The 27,498-nt window shown below is 44.7% G+C and overlaps 1 protein-coding gene across 3 annotated transcripts in view; it reads right to left on the bottom strand.

Moving 5' to 3' along the window:
- The window catches only part of ccbe1 (collagen and calcium binding EGF domains 1), a 128,071-nt gene that overhangs the window by 14,148 nt on the left and 86,425 nt on the right, over window positions 1-27,498 (bottom strand). Inside the window, exons 6-9 of one of the 3 annotated variants that reach the window (XM_064977342.1) lie at window positions 26,491-26,585; window positions 18,191-18,299; window positions 13,591-13,730; window positions 2,652-2,687 (exon numbers count right to left, since the gene is read on the bottom strand). In XM_064977342.1, the coding sequence (XP_064833414.1) occupies window positions 2,652-2,687; window positions 13,591-13,730; window positions 18,191-18,299; window positions 26,491-26,585 (380 nt within the window). Of the gene's footprint in view, window positions 1-2,651; window positions 2,688-13,590; window positions 13,731-18,190; window positions 18,300-26,490; window positions 26,589-27,498 lie in introns of all 3 variants that reach the window. The other 2 variants (XM_064977341.1, XM_064977343.1) reach the window with 2 other exon arrangements.

The following is a 27,498-nucleotide window of genomic DNA, read 5'->3' as shown; positions in this document are numbered from 1 at the left end:
CTGTTCCATTCTATCCATATCTCTAATATCCATATCTCTAATCTAACTAACAATCACCTACCCAATATCAGTAAACTGTTCCATCCATATCTCTAATCTATCCATATCTCTAATCTAACCAATCACCTACCCAATATCAGTAAACGGTTCCATTAACTATCCATATCTCTAATCTAACCAATCACCTACCCAATATCAGTAAACGGTTCCATACGCTATCCATATCTCTAATCTAACCAATCACCTACCCAATATCAGTAAACGGTTCTATTAGCTATCCATATCTCTAATCTAACCAATCACCTACCCAATATCAGTAAACGGTTCCATAAGCTATCCATATCTCTAATCTAACCAATCACCTACCCAATATCAGTAAACGGTTCCATAATCTAACTATCCATATCTCTAATCTAACCAATCACCTACCCAATATCAGTAAACGGTTCCATTAACTATCCATATCTCTAATCTAACCAATCACCTACCCAATATCAGTAAACGGTTCCATTAGCTATCCATATCTCTAATCTAACCAATCACCTACCCAATATCAGTAAACGGTTCCATTAGCTATCCATATCTCTAATCTAACCAATCACCTACCCAATATCAGTAAACGGTTCCATTAACTATCCATATCTCTAATCTAACCAATCACCTACCCAATATCAGTAAACGGTTCCATACGCTATCCATATCTCTAATCTAACCAATCACCTACCCAATATCAGTAAACGGTTCCATTAGCTATCCACATCTCTAATCTAACCAATCACCTACCCAATATCAGTAAACGGTTCCATTCCATATCTCTAATCTAACCAATCACCCTATCCATATCTCTAATCTAACCAATCACCTACCCAATATCAGTAAACGGTTCCATACGCTATCCATATCTCTAATCTAACCAATCACCTACCCAATATCAGTAAACGGTTCTATTAGCTATCCATATCTCTAATCTAACCAATCACCTACCCAATATCAGTAAACGGTTCCATTAGCTATCCACATCTCTAATCTAACCAATCACCTACCCAATATCAGTAAACGGTTCCATACGCTATCCACATCTCTAATCTAACCAATCACCTACCCAATATCAGTAAACGGTTCCATTAGCTATCCATATCTCTAATCTAACCAATCACCTACCCAATATCAGTAAACGGTTCCATACGCTATCCATATCTCTAATCTAACCAATCACCTACCCAATATCAGTAAATCTCTAATCTAACCAATCACCTACCCAATTCCATAAACGGTTCTAACTATCCATATCTCTAATCTAACCAATCACCTACCCAATATCAGTAAACGGTTCTATCCATATCTATCCCAATCACCTCGCTATCCATCTCTAATCTAACCAATCACCTACCCAATATCAGTAAACGGTTCCATATCTCTATCCAATATCTCTAATCTAACCAATCACCTACCCAATATCAGTAAACGGTTCCATTAACTATCCATATCTCTAATCTAACCAATCACCTACCCAATATCAGTAAACGGTTCTATTAGCTATCCACATCTCTAATCTAACCAATCACCTACCCAATATCAGTAAACGGTTCCATACGCTATCCATATCTCTAATCTAACCAATCACCTACCCAATATCAGTAAACGGTTCCATACGCTATCCATATCTCTAATCTAACCAATCACCTACCCAATATCAGTAAACGGTTCCATACGCTATCCATATCTCTAATCTAACCAATCACCTACCCAATATCAACCAATCACCTACCCAATATCAGTAAACGGTTCCATTAACTATCCATATCTCTAATCTAACCAATCACCTACCCAATATCAGTAAACGGTTCCATTAACTATCCATATCTCTAATCTAACCAATCACCTACCCAATATCAGTAGTAACGGTTCCATACGCTTAAATCTCTAATCTAACCAATCACCTACCCAATTCCATGCGCTATCCATATCTCTAATCCAACCAAACACCTACCCAATATCAGTAAACTTTTCCATTAACTATCCATATCTCTAATCTAACCAAACACCCAATATCGGGGACATATTGGCTAGCACTTTTTAATGAAACGTAAATGTAAAATGTGTATATGTGTCATGTCACCTTTAGACCAGGTGAGGGCATTATCAGTTGGAAGAGTTGACAAAGCACAGCTGGCGGAAAGAGAGAAAAGCTGCTTCTTTGCAGGAATGAAATGGAAATTCAATTCCCAAAATAGCCTCGGTTAGAGCGTTTGTCTAAGTCCATAGTAATCATAGATATGATGTTAAACATAATCTTCCAACATTTAAAAAAAAATATTTACATTCCATTCAACAACAAAAAAAAACTATGTGGCTAAAATGAGACATTGGCCAGATCCAGATGAAAAACAGTCAAGGCTGACCCCAGATCTGTTTGGCTTGTCAAGGATTAACCATAGGAGTTAATTGACGAGACAGCACAAACTGATCTGGGACCAGACTAGAAGAGAGCTAGAGATTAGGGAGGATGCTCCAAGGGTTGTGTTCCAAATGGTACCGATTCCATATGTAGTGCACTCCTTTTAACCAGAGTCCCATGGGCCCTAGTCAAAGTAGTGGACTAGATAGGGAATTGTACGCGATTTGGGACGTAACTCTAAATCATGCTCTACCTTGATGCCATGTTTTCCTGGAGCCCCCGCAGGACCCTGTATGAGCCGAGAGAAGACACATCACAGATCACATCATTTAACCATTCGCTGTGTCCAGTCACATCTTGGGTCCAGCTACATTTCAATGACTTTAGCATTTATGGGCAAAGAACCTCTGTATCTCCTCTCTATACAGTCACCATCAAAGGGCACTGGGGACAGAGAGCTGGGACCTCTGCCACATTCAGATCCGGACTGATTCATATTGTGCCACACTGAAATGTACACCACCCATCACCTACCCAATATCAGTAAACATTACACACACCACCAATCTCTCATCTAACCAATCACCTACCCAATATCAGTAAACGGTTCCATTACACACACATCACTAATCACAATCACACACACACACACACACACACACACTGCCCAAAACCCAGTTACAACCAGGGTTCAAATACTATTCGAAATCATTTCAAATACATTATCAGTGCTTGATTGTACTTCACTGGCTTAAGGGACCAATAGAATAGCCCCATAATCGCCCCCTATCCACATCATGGTCAAAGTCCTTATTTGAAAGATTTCTAATAGTATCTGAACCCAGGGTTTATGAATACAGATCAGAATGCAAGGCTCAAGGAGCCACGGCAGAGCAATACAGAACACAGTAGAGTGTGATTCCATAGCATATAGAACATTTCTCTACGGTATAAACAGTCTCCTAGTTCTCTGAGCTTAATGTCATGCGTTACAGAGGATCCCTGGTGTTGATACAGTAGGTTAGTGTTTCAACAACTCGGGTGACAATGTTGAGTTGTAATACTGAGACTTGCATGACGGCGGAACAAAAACGAGCCCAATGCGTTATAATGTAAAGCATTCAGACATTTGACCCTGTTATTACTCACGAGTGGCACAGCGGTCCAAGGCACTGCATCTCAGAGCTAGAGGTGTCACTACAGATCCTGGTTCGATTCCAGGCTGTATCACAACCGGCCGTGATTGGGAGTCCCATAGGACGGCGCACGAATGGCCTACCCAGCGTCGTCCGGGTTAGGGTTCGGCCGGGGTAGGCAGTCAATGTAAATAAGAATTTGTTCTTCAAGTGTGTATCCGAAAACCATGTTTGACTCGTGAACATGGACTACAGATAGACAGAGACATTATACTACAGGACTACAGACAGATAGAGACATTATACTACAGATAGACAGAGCAGAGACATTACACTACAGGACTACAGACAGACAGAGACATTATACTACAGATAGATAGAGACATTATACTACAGAACAACAGATAGACAGAGACATTATACTACAGGACTACAGATAGACAGAGACATTATACTACAGGACTACAGATAGATAGAGACATTATACTACAGAACTACAGATAGACAGAGACATTATACTACAGGACAGACAGACATTATACATTATACTACAGATAACTTATACTACAGATAGACAGAGACATTATACTACAGGACTACAGATAGACAGAGACATTATACTACAGGACTACAGATAGATAGAGACATTATACTACAGAACTACAGATAGACAGAGACATTATACTACAGGACTACAGATAGATAGAGACATTATACTACAGAACTACAGATAGACAGAGACATTATACTACAGGACTACAGATAGACAGAGACATTATACTACAGGACTACAGATAGACAGAGACATTATACTACAGGACTACAGATAGACAGAGACATTATACTGCAGGACTACAGATAGACAGAGACATTACACTACAGGACTACAGATAGACAGAGACATTATACTACAGGACTACAGACAGACAGAGACATTATACTACAGGACTACAGATAGACAGAGACATTATACTACAGGACTACAGATAGACAGAGACATTATACTACAGACAGACAGAGACATTATACTACAGATAGACAGAGACATTATACTACAGGACTACAGATAGACAGAGACATTATACTACAGGACTACAGATAGACAGAGACATTATACTACAGGACTACAGACTAGACAGAGACATTATACTACAGACTACAGATAGACAGAGACATTATACTACAGGACTACAGATAGACAGAGACATTATACTACAGGACTACAGATAGACAGAGACATTATACTACAGGACTACAGATAGACAGAGACATTATACTACAGGACTACAGATAGACAGAGACATTATACTACAGGACTACAGATAGACAGAGACATTATACTACAGGACTACAGATAGACAGAGACATTATACTACAGGACTACAGATAGACAGAGACATTATACTACAGGACTACAGATAGACAGAGACATTATACTACAGGACTACAGACAGACAGACATTATACTACAGGACTACAGATAGATAGAGACATTATACTACAGATAGATAGAGACATTATACTACAGGACTACAGATAGACAGAGACATTATACTACAGATAGACAGAGACATTATACTACAGACAGACAGAGACATTATACTACAGGACTACAGATAGACAGAGACATTATACTACAGGACTACAGATAGACAGAGACATTATACTACAGGACAGAGACATTATACAGACAGACAGAGACATTATACTACAGGACTACAGATAGACAGAGACATTATACTACAGACTACAGATAGACAGAGACATTATACTACAGGACTACAGACAGACAGAGACATTATACTACAGGACTACAGATAGACAGAGACATTATACTACAGATAGACAGAGACATTATACTACAGGACTACAGATAGACAGAGACATTATACTACAGGACTACAGATAGACAGAGACATTATACTACAGGACTACAGATAGACAGAGACATTATACTACAGATAGACAGAGACATTATACTACAGGACTACAGATAGACAGAGACATTATACTACAGGACTACAGATAGACAGAGACATTATACTACAGGACTACAGATAGACAGAGACATTATACTACAGGACTACAGATAGACAGAGACATTATACTACAGATAGACAGACAGACATTATACTACAGATAGACAGAGACATTATACTACAGGACTACAGATAGACAGAGACATTATACTACAGGACTACAGATAGACAGAGACATTATACTACAGGACTACAGATAGACAGAGACATTATACTACAGGACTACAGATAGACAGAGACATTATACTACAGGACTACAGATAGACAGAGACATTATACTACAGGACTACAGATAGACAGAGACATTATACTACAGGACTACAGATAGACAGAGACATTATACTACAGGACTACAGATAGACAGAGACATTATACTACAGACTACAGATAGACAGAGACATTATACTACAGACTACAGATAGACAGAGACATTATACTACAGGACTACAGATAGACAGAGACATTATACTACAGACTACAGACAGAGACATTATACTACAGATAGACAGACAGACATTATACTACAGGACTACAGATAGACAGAGACATTATACTACAGACAGACAGACATTATAGACATTATACTACAGGACATACAGACAGACAGAGACATTATACTACAGGACTACAGATAGACAGAGACATTATACTACAGATAGACAGAGACATTATACTACAGGACTACAGATAGACAGAGACATTATACTACAGAACTACAGATAGACAGAGACATTATACTACAGACAGACAGAGACATTATACTACAGGACTACAGATAGACAGAGACATTATACTACAGATAGACAGAGACATTATACTACAGATAGAGAGAGACATTATACTACAGGACTACAAACAGACAGAGAGACATTATACTACAGATAGACAGAGACATTACACTACAGATAGACAGAGACATTATACTACAGATAGACAGAGACATATACACAGATACAGACAGAGACATTATACTACAGGACTACAGATAGACAGAGACATTATACTACAGATAGACAGAGACATTATACTACAGGACTACAGATAGACAGAGACATTATACTACAGATAGACAGAGACATACAGACAGACAGAGACATTATACTACAGGACTACAGATAGACAGAGACATTATACTACAGATAGACAGACAGAGACATTATACTACAGGACTACAGATAGACAGAGACATTATACACTACAGATAGACAGAGACATTATACTACAGATAGACAGAGACATTACAGGACTACAGATACAGAGACACAGACAGACAGAGAGACATTATACTACAGACTACAGACAGAGACATTATACTACAGATAGACAGAGACATTATACTACAGGACTACAGATAGACAGAGACATTATACTACAGAGACTACAGATAGACAGAGACATTATACTACAGATACAGATAGACAGAGACATTATACAGATACAGGACTACAGATAGACAGAGACATTATACTACAGACTAGACAGAGACATTATACTACAGATACAGACAGAGACATTATACACAGAACTACAGATAGACAGAGACATTATACTACAGACTACAGATAGACAGAGACATTATACTACAGGACTACAGATAGACAGAGACATTATACTACAGATAGACAGAGACATACAGATAGACAGAGACATTATACTACAGGACTACAGATAGACAGAGACATTATACTACAGATAGACAGAGACATTATACTACAGATAGACAGAGACATTATACTACAGAACTACAGATAGACAGAGACATTATACTACAGACAGACAGAGACATTATACTACAGGACTACAGATAGACAGAGACATTATACTACAGGACTACAGATAGACAGAGACATTATACTACAGATAGACAGAGACATTATACTACAGACAGACAGAGACATTATACTACAGGACTACAGATAGACAGAGACATTATACTACAGACTACAGATAGACAGAGACATTATACTACAGAACTACAGATAGACAGAGACATTATACTACAGAACTACAGATAGACAGAGACATTATACTACAGACAGACAGAGACATTATACTACAGGACTACAGATAGACAGAGACATTATACTACAGATAGACAGAGACATTATACTACAGATAGACAGAGACATTATACTACAGGACTACAGATAGACAGAGACATTATACTACAGATAGACAGAGACATTATACTACAGATAGACAGAGACATTATACTACAGGACTACAAACAGACAGAGAGACATTATACTACAGATAGACAGAGACATTACACTACAGATAGACAGAGACATTATACTACAGATAGACAGAGACATTATACTACAGATAGACAGAGACATTACACTACAGATAGACAGAGACATTACACTACAGATAGACAGAGACATTACACTACAGATAGACAGAGACATTATACTACAGATAGACAGAGACATTACTACAGATAGACAGAGACATTATACTACAGGACTACAGATAGACAGAGACATTATACTACAGGACTACAGATAGACAGAGACATTATACTACATGACTACAGATAGACAGAGACATTATACTACAGGACTACAGATAGACAGAGACATTATACTACAGGACTACAGATAGACAGAGACATTATACTACAGATAGACAGAGACATTATACTACAGGACTACAGATAGACAGAGACATTATACTACAGGACTACAGATAGACAGAGACATTATACTACAGATAGACAGACATTATACTACAGGACTACAGATAGACAGAGACATTATACTACAGATAGACAGACATTATACTACAGGACTACAGATAGACAGAGACATTATACTACAGATAGACAGACATTATACTACAGATAGACAGACATTATACTACAGGACTACAGATAGACAGAGACATTATACTACAGGACTACAGATAGACAGAGACATACTACAGATAGACAGAGACATTATACTACAGATAGACAGACATTATACTACAGGACTACAGATAGTCACATAATAAAACAACAGTGTATGGGCATCTTTTCTTCATGAGTTTATTAGTTGTACCCAGCAGATGCACCACATTGGGTTGGCTAGATGGTACACTGTCCTTCTCTCACCACATATCAAAGCTGCAGGCTAAAGTTAAATCTAGACTTGGTTTCCTCTATTGTAATCGTTCCTCTTTCACCCCAGCTGTCAAACTAACCCTGATTCAGATGTCCATCCTACCCACTCTAGATTTTGGAGACATAATTTATAGATCGGCAGGTAAGGTTGCTCTCAAACAACTAGATGCTCTTTACCATTCGGCCATCAGATTTGCCACCAATGCTCCTTATAGGACACATCACTGCACTCTATACTCCTCTGTAAACTGGTCATCTCTGTATACCCGTCGCAAAATGGTCCCTGGTTTGAATCCGGGCTGTATCACATCCAGCTGTGACTGGGAGTCCCATAGGGTGGTGCACAATTGGCCCAGTGTCGTCTGGGTTTGGCCGGGGTAGGCTGTCATTGTACATAAGAATCTGTTCTTAACTGACTTGCCTAGTTAAATAAATGCTTATTTATAAAACCCTCTCAGGTCTCACTCCCCCCTATCTGAGATATCTACTGTAGCCCTCATCCTCCACATACAACACCCGTTCTGCCACTCTGTTAAAGCTCCCCAAAGCACACACATCCCTGGGTCGCTTGTCTTTTCAGTTCGCTAGTGACTGGAATGAGCTGCAAACAATACTCAAACTGGACAGCTTTATCTCCGTCTCTTCATTCGAAGACTCAATCACGGACACTCTTACGGACAGTTGTGGCTGCTTTGTGTGATGTATTGTTGTCTCTACCTTCTTGTCTAGTATCAAAATTGGGTAATTTTTCCACCACTACCAGAATCTACAGAGCGAGAGCGAGCGAGAGGAACGTGCTGTGTGCAGTAATGATACCCCAGTGTTTTGAAATGTATTGCAGATATACATTAGAGGGCACAAATACCAATGCCTCATATGATTTTGATATCGATATGAGCAAGGCATATCGTGAAATCAGTTTATTCTACCTTTTAACCTACACTGTTCTGTAAACAGCATCCATGACTGTTCCTGCATGAACAAAACCCTCTCACAGACATTGTCACAGTATCTGGACTGAACATAATTAACTGCTTGATGATGGGCCAGAGGAAGGCAGATGTTTTACGTGTACCCAACCCATCCTGTTTTTTTTTTGTTTTTTTTTCCCCAAGTTATTTTGTACATAATGTTTCTGCTACCATCTCTTATGGGGCGGCAGGGTAGCCTAGTGGTTAGAGCATTGGGCTAGCAACCAGAAGGTTGCAAGTTCAAACCCCCGAGCTGACAAGGTACAAATCTGTCGTTCTGCCCCTGAACAGGCAGTTAACCCACTGTTCCTAGGCTGTCATTGAAAATAAGAATTTGTTCTTAACTGACTTGCCTGGTTAAATAAAGGTAAAATTAAAGTGACCAAAAATAACTTATAGATACCAGGACTGTGATTACTCACCACGGACTGGTAGAATCCTATTTTTCCTTTAACGACACTGACGAGCCCGACGCGAACGATATACTGCTTTCTCGGGAACAGGCTCCGATACCCGCGATTTGTGTAAAGGGGCCAAAGGGCGGGCTGCCTTCTGAGAATTCGTAGGCGATCGAATAAAGCCCCACTTCCCTCCATTCTGCTAGCAAACGTACAATCTTTGGAGAATAAAATTGACGAGCAACGCGGAAGACTAAACTACCAACGGGATATGAGTATTAAAACCAATAAGCTAAGGACCCTGGGACTAAACAACTGGATCATGGTCTTCCTGACGGGCCACCCCCAGGTGGTGAGGGTAGGTAACAACACATCCGCCACGCTGACTCTAAACACGGGGGCCCCTCAGGGGTGCATGCTCAGTCCCCTCCTGTACTCCCTGTTCACTCATGGCTGCACAGCCAGGCACGACTCCAACACCATCATTCAATTTGCGGATGACACAACAGTGGTTGTGATCACCGACAATGACGAGACAGCCTATGGGGAGGAGGTCAGAGATCTGGCCGTGTGGTGCCAGGACAACAAGCTCTCCCTAAACGTGATCACGACAAAGGAGATGATTGTAGACTACAGGAAAAGAAGGACCGAGAACGCCCCCATTCTCATTGATGGGGCTGCAGGGGAGCAGGTTGAGAGCTTCAAGTTCCTTGGTGTCCACATCACCAACAAATTAACATGGTCCAAGCACACCAAGACAGTCGTGATGAGGGCACGACAAAACCTATTCCCCCATTTGGCATGGGTCTTCAGATCCTCAAAAGGTTCTACAGCTGCGCCATCGAGAGCATCCTGACTGGTTGCATCACTGCCTGGTATGGCAACTGCTTGTCCACTGACTGCAAGGCACTACAGAGGGTAGTGCGAACGGCCCAGTACATCACCGGGGCTATGCTTCCTACCATCCAGGACCTCTATACAAGGAGGTATTAGAGGAAGGCACTAAACATTTTCAAAGACTCCAGCCACTCCAGTCATAGATTGTTCTCTCTGATACCGCATGGCAAGCCGTACCGGAACACCAAGTCCAGGTACAAGAGGCTTCTAAACAGCTTCTACCCCCAAGCTATAATATCTAATCAAATGGCTACCCAGAATATTATTTGCATTGCCCCCCCCTCCACCCCCCCTTTACACCACTGCCACTCTCTGTTGTTGTCATCTATGTATAGTCACTTGAATAACTCTACGTACATGTACATACTACCTCAACTAACCGGAGCCCCCACACATTTACTCTGTACCGGCACCCCCCTGTATATAGTCTCCACATTGACTCTGTACCGGTACCCTCCTGTATATAGTCTCCACATTGACTCTCTACCAGTACCCCCTGTATATATAGTCTCCACATTGACTCTGTACAAAAACACCCTGTATATAGTCTCCACATTGACTCTGTACCGGTACCCCCCTGTATATAGTCTCCACATTGACTCTGTACCGGTACCAACTGTATATAGTCTCCACATTGACTCTGTACCATAACACCCTGTATATAGTCTCCACATTGACTCTGTACTGGTACCCCCCTGTATATAGTCTCCACATTGACTCTGTACCGGCACCCCCCTGTATATAGTCTCCACATTGACTCTGTACTGGTACCCCCCTGTATATGGTCTCCACATTGACTCTGTACTGGTACCCCCTATAGTCTCCACATTGACTCTGTATACAGTCTCCACATTGACTCTGTACCCCCCCCTGTATATAGTCTCCACATTGACTCTGTACCGGTACCCCCTGTATATAGCCTCCACATTGACTCTGTACATTGACATTGACTCTGTACCAGTACCCCCTGTATATAGTCTCCACATTGACTCTGTACAGATACCACATATATACTCCACATTGACTACAGGTACCTCCCTGTATATAGTCTCCACATTGACTCTGTGCACCTCCCTGTATAGCCTCCACTGTATATATAGTCTCCACATTGACTCTGTATACCCCAGGACTGTAGATAGATAGTCTCCACATTGATTCTGTACCGGTACCCCCTGTATATAGTCTCCACATTGACTCTGTACCAGTACCTCCCTGTATATAGTCTCCACATTGACTCTGTGCCGGTACCTCCCTGTATATAGCCTCCACATTGACTCTGTACCCCTACCCCTTGTATATAGTCTCCACATTGACTCTGTACCAGTACCCCCTGTATATATAGTCTCCACATTGACTCTGTACTGGTACCTCCCTGTATATGGTCTCGCTATTTTTGTTTTACTGCTGCTCATTAACTACTTGTTACTTTTATCTCTTATTCTTGTTCGTATTTTGTTTTAAACTGCATCGTTGGTTGGGGGCTCGTAAAATAAAGCATTTCACTGTAAGGTCAACGCCTGTTGTATTCGACGCACGCGACTAATACAATTTGATTTGATCAACAGACTTCCTTTATTAAACTGGTGGGGTTGGTTCCCAGAACATGTCCCAATGGGCAATCAGCAAAAAGATGTCTGGACTTCACAGAGCCGTGGAAGTGAAGTCAACACAGTTAAAATGTTATTCCTTCAAACCGATATGGTATCGATATCAGTTCAAACATGTTTAACTGATATGCACTATATAGGGGATAGGATGCCATTTGGGACACATCCAAGGACAGACAGGCCTGTGACTCGTGTCCTCGTTTCCCCTACAGGGCCCAACACAGCTGGGGAATTCACAACACCCTGTCTGTCTGTCTGTCTGTCTGTCTGTCTGTCTGGGAGAGGGGGCACAGTCAGCTGATGGGGTCAGAGTCATGACATGTGTCACAGCAGAGATGAGAGAGAGGGGGAGGTGTTGGACATGGGGGGAGGAGGGGGACACGGGGAGGGAGGAGGGGGACACGGGGACTAGGGGAGGAGGGGGACACGGAGAGGGGAGGGGAGGGGGGGGGACATGGGGAGGGATAGGAGGGGGACATGGGGAGGGGAGGAGGGGGACATGGGGAGGGGAGGAGGGGGGACATGGGGAGGGGGGAGGAGGGGGACATGGGGAGGGGGGGAGGAGGGGGACATGGGGAGGGGGGGGAGGGGGACATGGGGAGGGGGACACGGGGGCAGGAGGGGGACATTAGGGGAGGGGGAGGACTACAGGGACAGGAGACATTATACACGGGGAGGGGGAGGGGAGGAGGGGGACACGGGGGCAGGAGGGGGACACGGGGAGGGAGGGGAGGAGGGGGACACGGGGAGGGAGGGGAGGAGGGGGACATGTGGAGGGGAGGAGGGGGACATGGGGAGGGGAGGAGGGGGACACCATCATCTAACACAGCAGAACAGACAGTGCTCTGTTTCTCTAGACCTGCTGTTTCAGCATATCTGAAAGGCAGTTTATAACCAAGGAGAATCTGAGAGGATGACATGATGATGATGTTACAGGATGAAAGTGGTGTTGTAATGTCAGTCTCCTAGAAGGGACAGTACACAAGGCATATGAGTGGTATTGAAACAGATGGTACTGGTGGTGGTGCTGTTACTGACCATGGGCCCCCGTCGGCCCTGCTTCATGAAGGACAGGTCAGGCGAGGGCCCAACAGGGCCCATCAGTCCCCTGTGTCCAGGAGGGCCAGGGGGCCCCAACAGTCCTGTGTGGCCAGGGGGACCCATTGGCCCTGGATCTCCTGAGATATAGAAACACACAGGTCTGGGATTAGTGGGAGAGCAGACACATGATACTACAGAACTATAGACAGATAGAGACATGATACTACAGAACTATAGACAGATAGAGACATTGTACAACAGGACTACAGATAGAGAGAGACATTATACTACATAACTACAGATAGACAGAGACATTGTACAACAGGACTACAGTTAGAGACATTATACTACAGATAGACAGAGACATTATACTACAGATAGACAGAGACATTATACTACAGGACTACAGATAGACAGAGACATTATACTACAGACAGACAGAGACATTATACTACAGATAGACAGAGACATTATACTACAGATAGACAGAGACATTATACTACAGATAGACAGAGACATTATACTACAGGACTACAGACAGAGACATTATACAGACACAGAGACATTACTACAGATAGACAGAGACATTATACTACAGAACTACAGATAGACAGAGACATTATACTACAGATAGACAGACATTATACTACAGGACTACAGATAGACAGACATTATACTACAGGGCTACAGATAGACAGAGACATTATACTACAGGACTACAGATAGACAGAGACATTATACTACAGGGCTACAGATAGACAGAGACATTATACTGCAGATAGACAGACATTATACTACAGGACTACAGATAGACAGAGACATTATACTACAGGACTACAGACAGAGACATTATACTACAGGACTACAGACAGACAGAGACATTATACTACAGGACTACAGATAGACAGAGACATTATACTACAGATAGACAGAGACATTATACTACAGACAGACAGAGACATTATACTACAGGACTACAGATAGACAGAGACATTATACTACAGGACTACAGATAGACAGAGACATTATACTACAGGATAGACAGAGACTTACAGACAGACAGAGACATTATACTACAGGACTACAGACAGACAGAGACATTATACTACAGGACTACAGATAGACAGAGACATTATACTACAGGACTACAGATAGACAGAGACATTATACTACAGGACTACAGATAGACAGAGACATTATACTACAGGACTACAGATAGACAGAGACATTATACTACAGGACTACAGACAGACAGAGACATTATACTACAGGACTACAGATAGACAGAGACATTATACTACAGGACTACAGATAGACAGAGACATTATACTACAGATAGACAGAGACATTATACTACAGGACTACAGATAGACAGAGACATTATACTACAGGACTACAGATAGACAGAGACATTATACTACAGGACTACAGATAGACAGAGACATTATACTACAGGACTACAGATAGACAGAGACATTATACTACAGACAGACAGAGACATTATACTACAGGACTACAGACAGACAGAGACATTATACTACAGGACTACAGATAGACAGAGACATTATACTACAGGACTACAGATAGACAGAGACATTATACTACAGATAGACAGAGACATTATACTACAGGACTACAGACAGACAGAGACATTATACTACAGGACTACAGACAGACAGAGACATTATACTACAGGACTACAGATAGACAGAGACATTATACTACAGGACTACAGACAGACAGAGACATTATACTACAGGACTACAGATAGACAGAGACATTATACTACAGACAGACAGAGACATTATACTACAGGACTACAGACAGACAGAGACATTATACTACAGGACTACAGATAGACAGAGACATTATACTACAGGACTACAGATAGACAGAGACATTATACTACAGGACTACAGACAGACAGAGACATTATACTACAGGACTACAGACAGACAGAGACATTATACTACAGGACTACAGACAGACAGAGACATTATACTACAGGGCTACAGATAGACAGAGACATTATACTACAGACAGACAGAGACATTATACTACAGGACTACAGACAGACAGAGACATTACACTACAGACAGACAGAGACATTATACTACAGATAGACAGAGACATTATACTACAGGACTACAGACAGACAGAGACATTATACTACAGGACTACAGACAGACAGAGACATTATACTACAGATAGACAGAGACATTATACTACAGACAGACAGAGACATTATACTACAGGACTACAGATAGACAGAGACATTATACTACAGGACTACAGATAGACAGAGACATTATACTACAGATAGACAGAGACATTATACTACAGGACTACAGACAGACAGAGACATTATACTACAGGACTACAGATAGACAGAGACATTATACTACAGGACTACAGACAGAGACATTATACTACAGGACTACAGACATTATACTACAGGACTACAGACAGACAGAGACATTATACTACAGATAGACAGAGACATTATACTACAGACAGACAGAGACATTATACTACAGGACTACAGATAGACAGAGACATTATACTACAGGACTACAGATAGACAGAGACATTATACTACAGATAGACAGACATTATACTACAGGACTACAGATAGGCAGAGACATTATACTACAGGACTACAGAAAGACAGAGACATTATACTACAGATAGACAGAGACATTATACTACAGGAGTACAGATAGACAGAGACATTATACTACAGACAGAGCAGAGACATTATACTACAGGACTACAGATAGACAGAGACATTATACTACAGGACTACAGACAGAGACATTATACTACAGATAGACAGAGACATTATACTACAGATAGACAGAGACATTATACTACAGGACTACAGACAGAGACATTATACTACAGACAGACAGAGACATTATACTACAGGACTACAGACAGACAGAGACATTATACTACAGGACTACAGACAGAGACATTATACTACAGACAGACAGAGACATTATACTACAGGACTACAGATAGACAGAGACATTATACTACAGGACTACAGGTAGACAGAGACATTACACTACAGGGCTACAGACAGACAGAGACATTATACTACAGGGCTACAGACAGACAGAGACATTATACTACAGGACTACAGATAGACAGAGACATTATACTACAGGACTACAGATAGACAGAGACATTATACTACAGGACTACAGATAGACAGAGACATTATACTACAGATAGACAGAGACATTATACTACAGGACTACAGACAGACAGAGACATTATACTACAGGACTACAGATAGACAGAGACATTATACTACAGGACTACAGATAGACAGAGACATTATACTACAGATAGACAGAGACATTATACTACAGGACTACAGATAGACAGAGACATTATACTACAGGACTACAGACAGACAGAGACATTATACTACAGGACTACAGACAGACAGAGACATTATACTACAGACAGACAGAGACATTATACAGATAGACAGAGACATTATACTACAGACAGACAGAGACATTATACTACAGGACTACAGACAGACAGAGACATTATACTACAGGGCTACAGACAGATAGAGACATTATACTACAGGACTACAGATAGACAGAGACATTATACTACAGGACTACAGATAGACAGAGACATTATACTACAGGACTACAGATAGACAGAGACATTATACTACAGGACTACAGACAGACAGAGACATTATACTACAGGACTACAGACAGACAGAGACATTATACTACAGGGCTACAGACAGATAGAGACATTATACTACAGGACTACAGATAGACAGAGACATACTACAGGACTACAGATAGACAGAGACATTATACTACAGGACTACAGACAGACAGAGACATTATACTACAGGACTACAGATAGACAGAGACATTATACTACAGACAGACAGAGACATTATACTACAGATAGACAGAGACATTATACTACAGACAGACAGAGACATTATACTACAGGACTACAGACAGACAGAGACATTATACTACAGGACTACAGATAGACAGAGACATTATACTACAGGACTACAGATAGACAGAGACATTATACTACAGGACTACAGATAGACAGAGACATTATACTACAGGACTACAGATAGACAGAGACATTATACTACAGGACTACAGACAGACAGAGACATTATACTACAGGACTACAGACAGACAGAGACATTATACTACAGGGCTACAGACAGACAGAGACATTATACTACAGGGCTACAGATAGACAGAGACATTATACTACAGACAGACAGAGACATTATACTACAGGACTACAGACAGACAGAGACATTATACTACAGGACTACAGATAGAGACATACTACAGGACTACAGATAGACAGAGACATTATACTACAGATAGACAGAGACATTATACTACAGGACTACAGACAGAGACATTATACTACAGGACTACAGATAGACAGAGACATTATACTACAGACAGACAGAGACATTATACTACAGGACTACAGACAGACAGAGACATTATACTACAGATAGACAGAGACATTATACTACAGATAGACAGAGACATTATACTACAGATAGTTTTACCTGGAGGCCCGGGCAGACCAGGAGGTCCGGGCGGGAAGGAGTGTGACATCAGCATCTTCTCACTGGTCGTCTGCTTGGTAACATCAGCGTTGCTGGGCAACATGGCGATCTATAGAACAAGAAGAACGGATATCGTTAAGATATGCTCATGTTTTTAGTACAATAGTTGAACTAAGATCATAAGGCAATCATCAGTTATATTCTTCAACAATCAATTGCAATATATCATTAATTTAGAAGTTTAAAAAAAATGTGATGTACCATTCCTAAATTGCCCATTTAATGTAGAGGTTCTAGCTGAAAGGATTTTCTCAAGATTAGTCTTAATGAGAGAGAGGTCTGAGATAATGGAGGAAGGGTCAGGCATGTCGACGATACAGCCATTTGGCTGTCAGTCATCATAGAGCAGAAGCCTACGGGGAGATTACAGTGTAAGAGTGTACTCAATGTTCAAGGACCTGTAATAATAGTTACTACATGGATGTAATAAATTTACAGGACAAGAAAATTACATTCTCTAAGTGAATTATTTGTTGTGTCAGAGTACGACTTGAAACCAGCTATGTCAATTCGTAATAACCAGACGCAGGCCCAGGAAATCACTATGCATTACTTAGGTAGACCAGGAGACCGCACTGTACTCTGGGATATATACATGTACATGTGAGTACTCTATATCAAGGCGTAGTACAGGCTGGGGCCATACATTAGGCTGGGGCCATACATTAGGATTGGGCCTGGGCCATACATTAGGCTGGGGCTGGGGCTATAAATTAGCCTGGGGCCATACATTAGGCTGGGACCTGGGCCATACATTAGGCTGGGGCCATACATTAGGCTGGGGCCATTCATTAGGCTGGGGCCATACATTTGGCTGGGGCTGGGGCCATACATTAGGTTGGGGCTATACATTAGGCTGGGGCCATACATTAGGCTGTAGCCATACATTAGGCTGTAGCCATACATTAGGCTGGGGCCATACATTAGGCTGGGGCCATACATTAGGCTGGGGCTGGGGCCATACATTAGGCTGGGGCTGGGGCCATACATTAGTCTCTGGGGCTGGGGTCATACATTAGATCGGGGCCATACATTAGGCTGGGGCCATACATTAGGCTGGGGCCATACATTAGGCTGGGGCCATACATTAGGCTGGGGCTGGGGCCATACATTAGGCTGGGGCTGGGGTCATACATTAGGCTGGGGCTGGGGTCATACATTAGGCTGGGGTCATACATTAGGCTGGGGCCATACATTAGGCTGTGGTCATACATTAGGCTGGGGCTGGGGCCATACATTAGGCTGTAGCCATACATTGGGCTGGGGCCATACATTAGGCTGGGGTCATACATTAGGCTGGGGTCATACATTAGGCTGGGGTCATACATTAGGCTGGGGCTGGGATCATACATTAGGCTGGGGCTGGGGCCATACATTGGGCTGGGGCCATACATTAGGCTGGGGCTGGGGTCATACATTAGGCTGGGGCTGGGGCCATACATTAGGCTGGGGCCATACATTAGGCTGGGGATGGGGTCATACATTAGGCTGGGGCCATACATTAGGCTGGGGCTGGGGTCATACATTAGGCTGGGGCTATACATTGGGCTGGGGCCATACATTAGGCTGGGGCTGGGGTCATACATTAGGCTGGGGCTATAAATTAGGCTGGGGCTGGGGTCATACATTAGGCTGGGGTCATACATTAGGCTGGAGCTGGGGTCATACATTAGTCTCTGGGGCTGGGGCCATACATTAGGCTGGGGTCATACATTAGGCTGGGGCTGGGGTCATACATTAGGCTGGGGTCATACATTAGGCTGGGGCCATACATTAGGCTGGGGTCATACATTAGGCTGGGGCTGGGGCCATACATTAGTCTCTGGGGCTGGGGCCATACATTAGGCTGGGGCTGGGGTCATACATTAGGCTGGGGCTGGGGTCATACATTAGATCGGGCCATACATTAGGCTGGGGCTGGGGTCATACATTAGGCTGGGGCTGGGGTCATACATTAGGCTGGGGTCATACATTAGGCTGGGGTCATACATTAGGCTGGGGCCATACATTAGGCTGGGGCTGGGGTCATACATTAGATCGGGCCATACATTAGGCTGGGGCTGGGGTCATACATTAGGCTGGGGCTGGGGCCATACATTAGGCTGGGGTCATACATTAGGCTGGGGCTGGGGCCATACATTAGGCTGGGGCCATACATTAGGCTGGGGCTGGGGTCATACATTAGGCTGGGGCCATACATTATGCTGGGGCCATACATTAGGCTGGGGCTGGGGTCATACATTAGGCTGGGGTCATACATTAGGCTGGGGTCATACATTAGGCTGGGGCTGGGGTCATACATTAGGCTGGAGCTGGGGTCATACATTAGTCTCTGGGGCTGGGGCCATACATTAGGCTGGGTTCATACATTAGGCTGGGGCTGGGGTCATACATTAGGCTGGGGTCATACATTAGGCTGGGGCTGGGGTCATACATTAGGCTGGGGCTGGGGTCATACATTAGGCTGGGGCCATACATTAGGCTGGGGCTGGGGTCATACATTAGGCTGGGGCCATACATTAGGCTGGGGTCATACATTAGGCTGGGGCCATACATTAGGCTGGGGCCATACATTAGGCTGGGGCTGGGGCCATACATTAGGCTGGGGCTGGGGTCATACATTAGGCTGGGGCCATACATTAGGCTGGGGCTGGGGTCATACATTAGGCTGGGGCTGGGGTCATACATTAGGCTGGGGCCATACATTAGGCTGGGGCTGGGGCCATACATTAGGCTGGGGCCATACATTAGGCTGGGGCTGGGGCCATACATTAGGCTGGGGCTGGGGTCATACATTAGGCTGGGGCTGGGGTCATACATTAGGCTGGGGTCATACATTAGGCTGGGGCTGGGGCCATACATTAGGCTGGGGCTGGGGCCATACATTAGGCTGGGGCTGGGGTCATACATTAGGCTGGGGCTGGGGTCATACATTAGATCGGGCCATACATTAGGCTGGGGCTGGGGTCATACATTAGGCTGGGGCTGGGACCATACATTAGGCTGGGGTCATACATTAGGCTGGGGCCATACATTATGCTGGGGCCATACATTATGCTGGGGCCATACATTAGGCTGGGGCTGGGGCCATACATTAGGCTGGGGCCATACATTAGGCTGGGGCTGGGGTCATACATTAGGCTGGGGTCATACATTAGGCTGGGGCTGGGGTCATACATTAGGCTGGAGCTGGGGTCATACATTAGACTGGGGCTGGGGTCATACATTAGGCTGGGGTCATACATTAGTCTCTGGGGCTGGGGCCATACATTAGGCTGGGGTCATACATTAGGCTGGGGCTGGGGCCATACATTAGGCTGGGGCCATACATTAGGCTGGGGCTGGGGTCATACATTAGGCTGGGGTCATACATTAGGCTGGGGCTGGGGTCATACATTAGGCTGGGGCTGGGGTCATACATTAGGCTGGGGCTGGGGTCATACATTAGGCTGGAGCTGGGGTCATACATTAGGCTGGGGTCATACATTAGGCTGGGGCTGGGGTCATACATTAGGCTGGGGTCATACATTAGGCTGGGGCTGGGGCCATACATTAGGCTGGGGCCATACATTAGGCTGGGGCCATACATTAGGCTGGGGTCATACATTAGGCTGGAGCTGGGGTCATACATTAGGCTGGAGCTGGGGTCATACATTAGGCTGGAGCTGGGGTCATACATTAGGCTGGGGTCATACATTAGGCTGGGGCCATACATTAGGCTGGGGCTGGGGCCATACATTAGGCTGGGGCTGGGGTCATACATTAGGCTGGGGCCATACATTAGGCTGGGGCTGGGGCCATACATTAGGCTGGGGCTGGGGCCATACATTAGGCTGGGGCTGGGGTCATACATTAGGCTGGGGCTGGGGTCATACATTAGGCTGGGGTCATACATTAGGCTGGGGCTGGGGCCATACATTAGGCTGGGGCCATACATTAGGCTGGGGTCATACATTAGGCTGGGGCTGGGGCCATACATTAGGCTGGGGCTGGGGTCATACATTAGGCTGGGGCTGGGGTCATACATTAGGCTGGGGCTGGGGCCATACATTAGGCTGGGGCCATACATTAGGCTGGGGCTGGGGTCATACATTAGGCTGGGGCTGGGGTCATACATTAGGCTGGGGCTGGGGTCATACATTAGGCTGGGGCTGGGGTCATACATTAGATTGGGTCCATACATTAGGCTAGTGCTGGGGTCATACATTAGGCTGGGGCTGGGGTCATACATTAGGCTGGGGTCATACATTAGGCTGGGGCCATACATTAGGCTGGGGCTGGGGCCATACATTAGGCTGGGGCCATACATTAGGCTGGGGTCATACATTAGGCTGGGGCTGGGGCCATACATTAGGCTGGGGCCATACATTATGCTGGGGCCATACATTAGGCTGGGGCTGGGGCCATACATTAGGCTGGGGCTGGGGTCATACATTAGGCTGGGGCCATACATTAGGCTGGGGCTGGGGTCATACATTAGATCGGGGCCATACATTAGGCTGGGGCTGGGGTCATACATTAGGCTGGGGCTGGGGTCATACATTAGGCTGGGGTCATACATTAGGCTGGGGCCATACATTAGGCTGGGGCTGGGGCCATACATTAGGCTGGGGCTGGGGTCATACATTAGGCTGGGGTCATACATTAGATCGGGCCATACATTAGGCTGGGGCCATACATTAGGCTGGGGCTGGGGTCATACATTAGGCTGGGGTCATACATTAGGCTGGGGCTGGGACCATACATTAGGCTGGGGTCATACATTAGGCTGGGGCCATACATTATGCTGGGGCCATACATTAGGCTGGGGCTGGGGCCATACATTAGGCTGGGGCCATACATTAGGCTGGGGCTGGGGTCATACATTAGGCTGGGGCTGGGGTCATACATTAGGCTGGAGTTGGGGTCATACATTAGACTGGGGCTGGGGTCATACATTAGGCTGGGGCTGGGGTCATACATTAGGCTGGGGCCATACATTATGCTGGGGCCATACATTAGGCTGGGGCTGGGGCCATACATTAGGCTGGGGCCATACATTAGGCTGGGGCTGGGGCCATACATTAGGCTGGGGTCATACATTAGGCTGGGGCCATACATTAGGCTGGGGCTGGGGTCATACATTAGGCTGGGGTCATACATTAGGCTGGGGCTGGGTTCATACATTAGGCTGGGGCTGGGGTCATACATTAGGCTGGGGTCATACATTAGGCTGGGGCTGAGGTCATACATTAGGCTGGAGCTGGGGTCATACATTAGGCTGGGGTCATACATTAGGCTGGGGCTGGGGTCATACATTAGGCTGGGGTCATACATTAGGCTGGGGCCATACATTAGGCTGGGGCCATACATTAGGCTGGGGCCATACATTAGGCTGGGGTCATACATTAGGCTGGGGCTGGGGTCATACATTAGGCTGGGGCTGGGGTCATACATTAGGCTGGGGTCATACATTAGGCTGGGGCTGGGGCCATACATTAGGCTGGGGCCATACATTAGGCTGGGGCTGGGGTCATACATTAGGCTGGGGCTGGGGTCATACATTAGGCTGGGGCTGGGGTCATACATTAGATTGGGGCCATACATTAGGCTAGTGCTGGGGTCATACATTAGGCTGGGGCTGGGGTCATACATTAGGCTGGGGTCATACATTAGGCTGGGGCTGGGACCATACATTAGGCTGGGGTCATACATTAGGCTGGGGCTGGGGCCATACATTAGGCTGGGGCCATACATTATGCTGGGGCCATACATTAGGCTGGGGCTGGGGCCATACATTAGGCTGGGGCTGGGGTCATACATTAGGCTGGGGCCATACATTAGGCTGGGGTCATACATTAGGCTGGGACCATACATTAGGCTGGGGCTGGGGCCATACATTAGGCTGGGGCTGGGGCCATACATTAGGCTGCGGTCATACATTAGGCTGGGGCCATACATTAGGCTGAGGCTGGGGTCATACATTAGGCTGGGGCTGGGGCCATACATTAGGCTGGGGCCATACATTAGGCTGGGGCTGGGGCCATACATTAGGCTGGGGCCATACATTAGGCTGGGGCTGGGGTCATACATTAGGCTGGGGCTGGGGCCATACATTAGGCTGGGGCTGGGGCCATACATTAGGCTGGGGCCATACATTAGGCTGGGGCCATACATTAGGCTGGGGCTGGGGTCATACATTAGGCTGGGGCCATACATTATGCTGGGGCCATACATTAGGCTGGGGCCATACATTAGGCTGGGGCTGGGGCCATACATTAGGCTGGGGCTGGGGCCATACATTAGGCTGGGGCTGGGGCCATACATTAGGCTGGGGCTGGGGCCATACATTAGGCTGGGGCTGGGGCCATACATTAGGCTGGGGCCATACATTAGGCTGGGGTTGGGGCCATACATTAGGCTGGGGTTGGGGCCATACATTAGGCTGGGGTTGGGGCCATACATTAGGCTGGGGCCATACATTAGACTGGGGCCATACATTAGACTGGGGCCATACATTAGACTGAGGCCATACATTAGACTGAGGCCATACATTATCTGCGAACTGTTGTGCAAGTCATATGACAGAGACGAGCAGCTATGCTATGTGAGTGTATATCCACAGCAGCCTGCGTTTATGCCTTGAGGGGGGCAGTGGGTGACCAGTAATGGCCTTGAGGGGGGCAGTGGGTGACCAGTAATGGCCTTGAGGGGGCAGTGGGTGACCAGTAATGGCCTTGAGGGGGCAGTAGGTGACCAGTAATGGCCTTGAGGGGGGCAGTGGGTGACCAGTAATGGCCTTGAGGGGGGCAGTGGGTGACCAGTAATGGCCTTGAGGGGGCAGTGGGAGACCAGTAATGGCCTTGAGGGGGCAGTGGGTGACCAGTAATGGCCTTGAGGGTGGCAGTGGGTGACCAGTAACGGCCTTGAGGGGGGCAGTGGGTGACCAGTAACGGCCTTGAGGGGGGCAGTGGGTGACCAGTAACGGCCTTGAGGGGGGCAGTGGGTGACCAGTAACGGCCTTGAGGGGGGCAGTGGGTGACCAGTAACGGCTTTGAGGGGGGCAGTGCGTGACCAGTAACGGCCTTGAGGGGGGCAGTAGGTGACCAGTAATGGCCATAATCTTCCTTTCCTGTCAGTCAGTCAGTCAGTCAGTCACCCCCCCCCCTGCACAATATCTGACCTCTGTTCTCAAAAGACAATTTTGTTGTCTTAGACTGCGTCCCAAATTGTACCCTATTCCCTATATAGAGCACGACTACTTTTGACCAGAGCCCTATGGGTCCTATGTAGGGATTGGGGTATAGGGTGCCATTTGCAGCACACGAGCCACATAGGCCTATTTCATTTTTTCCCCTCCAATGAAAAAAGAGCTCGTGTCTACTGAACCCCATAGGACCACACGGCTGGGAAACATATATCACATATTACAGGGCAGAGTGGTGAACTGCCCTGTTGACAGACTGGTCTACAGAGCCTGACTGGGAAGGCTAGAAATACTCACTAAGCAGTGTGTGTGTGTGTGTGTGTGTGTGTGTGTGTGTGTGTGTGTGTGTGGTACCACTCCGTATAACAGGCACTTTACAACGACAGACATAATTTACAGAACCAACTAGCTAGCTGCAGTAATCCAAAATGATTTCAATAATGTTTATTACGTACAATAAACGTCGTTCTGCGTCCCAGAGGAGATGTTTCCCAGTGTTATTCTACCTGAATATATTGGCAGATATTGACCAGTGATACGCAGAGTTCTTTGGTGAATGAAACATACAATAGAATGGCATGAATAACTAAATAAACCAATAGAATGGCATGAATAACTAAATAAACCAATGGAATAATCCTGGTCCATTTTAATACCGAACTGAATCCAACCAACTGTGTTTTATGTGGAATGGCTCAGTGGTAAGCAGCAACACAAATGAAATACAAGACGTTATAACAATAATACTCGTTACCAGCACCACCTTTTAATAAACCTGAATCCAACCAGGTGCATTTAACGTCTTTATCGAATTGACATTTAAATTTGAGTCATTTAGCAGACAGACACTCTTATCCAGAGAGACTTACAGTTAGTGCATTCATCTTTAGATAGCTGGGTGGGACAACCACGTTTCACAGTCAGTACATCTTCCCTCAATAAGTTAGATATCAGCAAAGGAAGTGGTAGTAGGAAAATAAAAGTGTGTATTATTATTATTATTATTTTTTTTTTTGGGGGGGGGGGGGGGGGTTTAGTGGAAACCAGAACAAACCTTTTGTTTGAGCTGTAAGACAGTAATCTTGATCTGCTGGAAGTCTTCACACGTAGCAGAGCATACCACGTTGTCTGACGTCTCAAACGGCCGAGCTGCTGAGGGAGCGCATAAACCACAGCAGAATGTCACTCAACATTTATTAGTAGTAGTTTTTTTTAAAAATATAGACCCACCAAAAGTCATCACAGTGCCTTCAGAAAGTATTCACAAGTCCCCTTGACTTGTTCCACATTTTGTTGTGTTACAGCCTGAATTTAACATGGATTTAGATGTTATTTTGGTCACCGGCCTATACATAATACCCTATACTGTAAAAGTGAGATTTTGTATTTGTAATTGGTTACAAATGAATAAAACATGCACAGCTGAAATGTCTTCAGTCAATAAGTATTCAACCGCTTTGTTAAGGCAAGCCCAAATAAGTTCAGGAGTAAAAATGTGCTTAACAAGTCACATAATAAATTGCATGGACTCACTGTGCGTGCAATAATAGTGTTTGACATGGAGTTTTGAATGACTACCTCATCTTCGTTTCACACACACTAAAATGATCTGTGAGGTCCCTCAGTCGAGCAGTGAATTTCAAACACAGATTCAACCACAAAGACCAGGGAGGTTTTCCAATGCCTCGTAAAGAAGGACATCGATTGGTAGATGAGAACAAATAAGAAAAGCAGACATTGAATATCCTTTTGAGAATGGTGAAGTTATTACACTTTGGATGGTGTATCAATACACCCAGTCACTACAAAGATACAGGCATCCTTTCTAATTCAGTTGCCAGACAGGAAGGAAACAGCTAAGGGATAATCACCAAGAGGTCAAAGGTGACATTAAAACAACTACAGAGTTTAATGGCTGTGATAGGAGAAAACTGAGGATAGATCAATAACATCGTAGTTACTCCACAATACTAACCTAATTGACAGAGTGAAGAGGCAACTCCGGGATGCTGGCCTTTTAGGCAGAGTTGCAAAGAAAAAGACATATCTCAGACTGGCCAAT

The sequence above is a fragment of the Oncorhynchus masou genome, chromosome 11 (assembly GCF_036934945.1).
Source record: "Oncorhynchus masou masou isolate Uvic2021 chromosome 11, UVic_Omas_1.1, whole genome shotgun sequence".
NCBI lineage: Eukaryota > Metazoa > Chordata > Actinopteri > Salmoniformes > Salmonidae > Oncorhynchus > Oncorhynchus masou.
The sequence above is the reverse complement of the archived record's forward strand: the minus strand, read 5'-3'. Positions and strand labels throughout refer to the sequence as shown.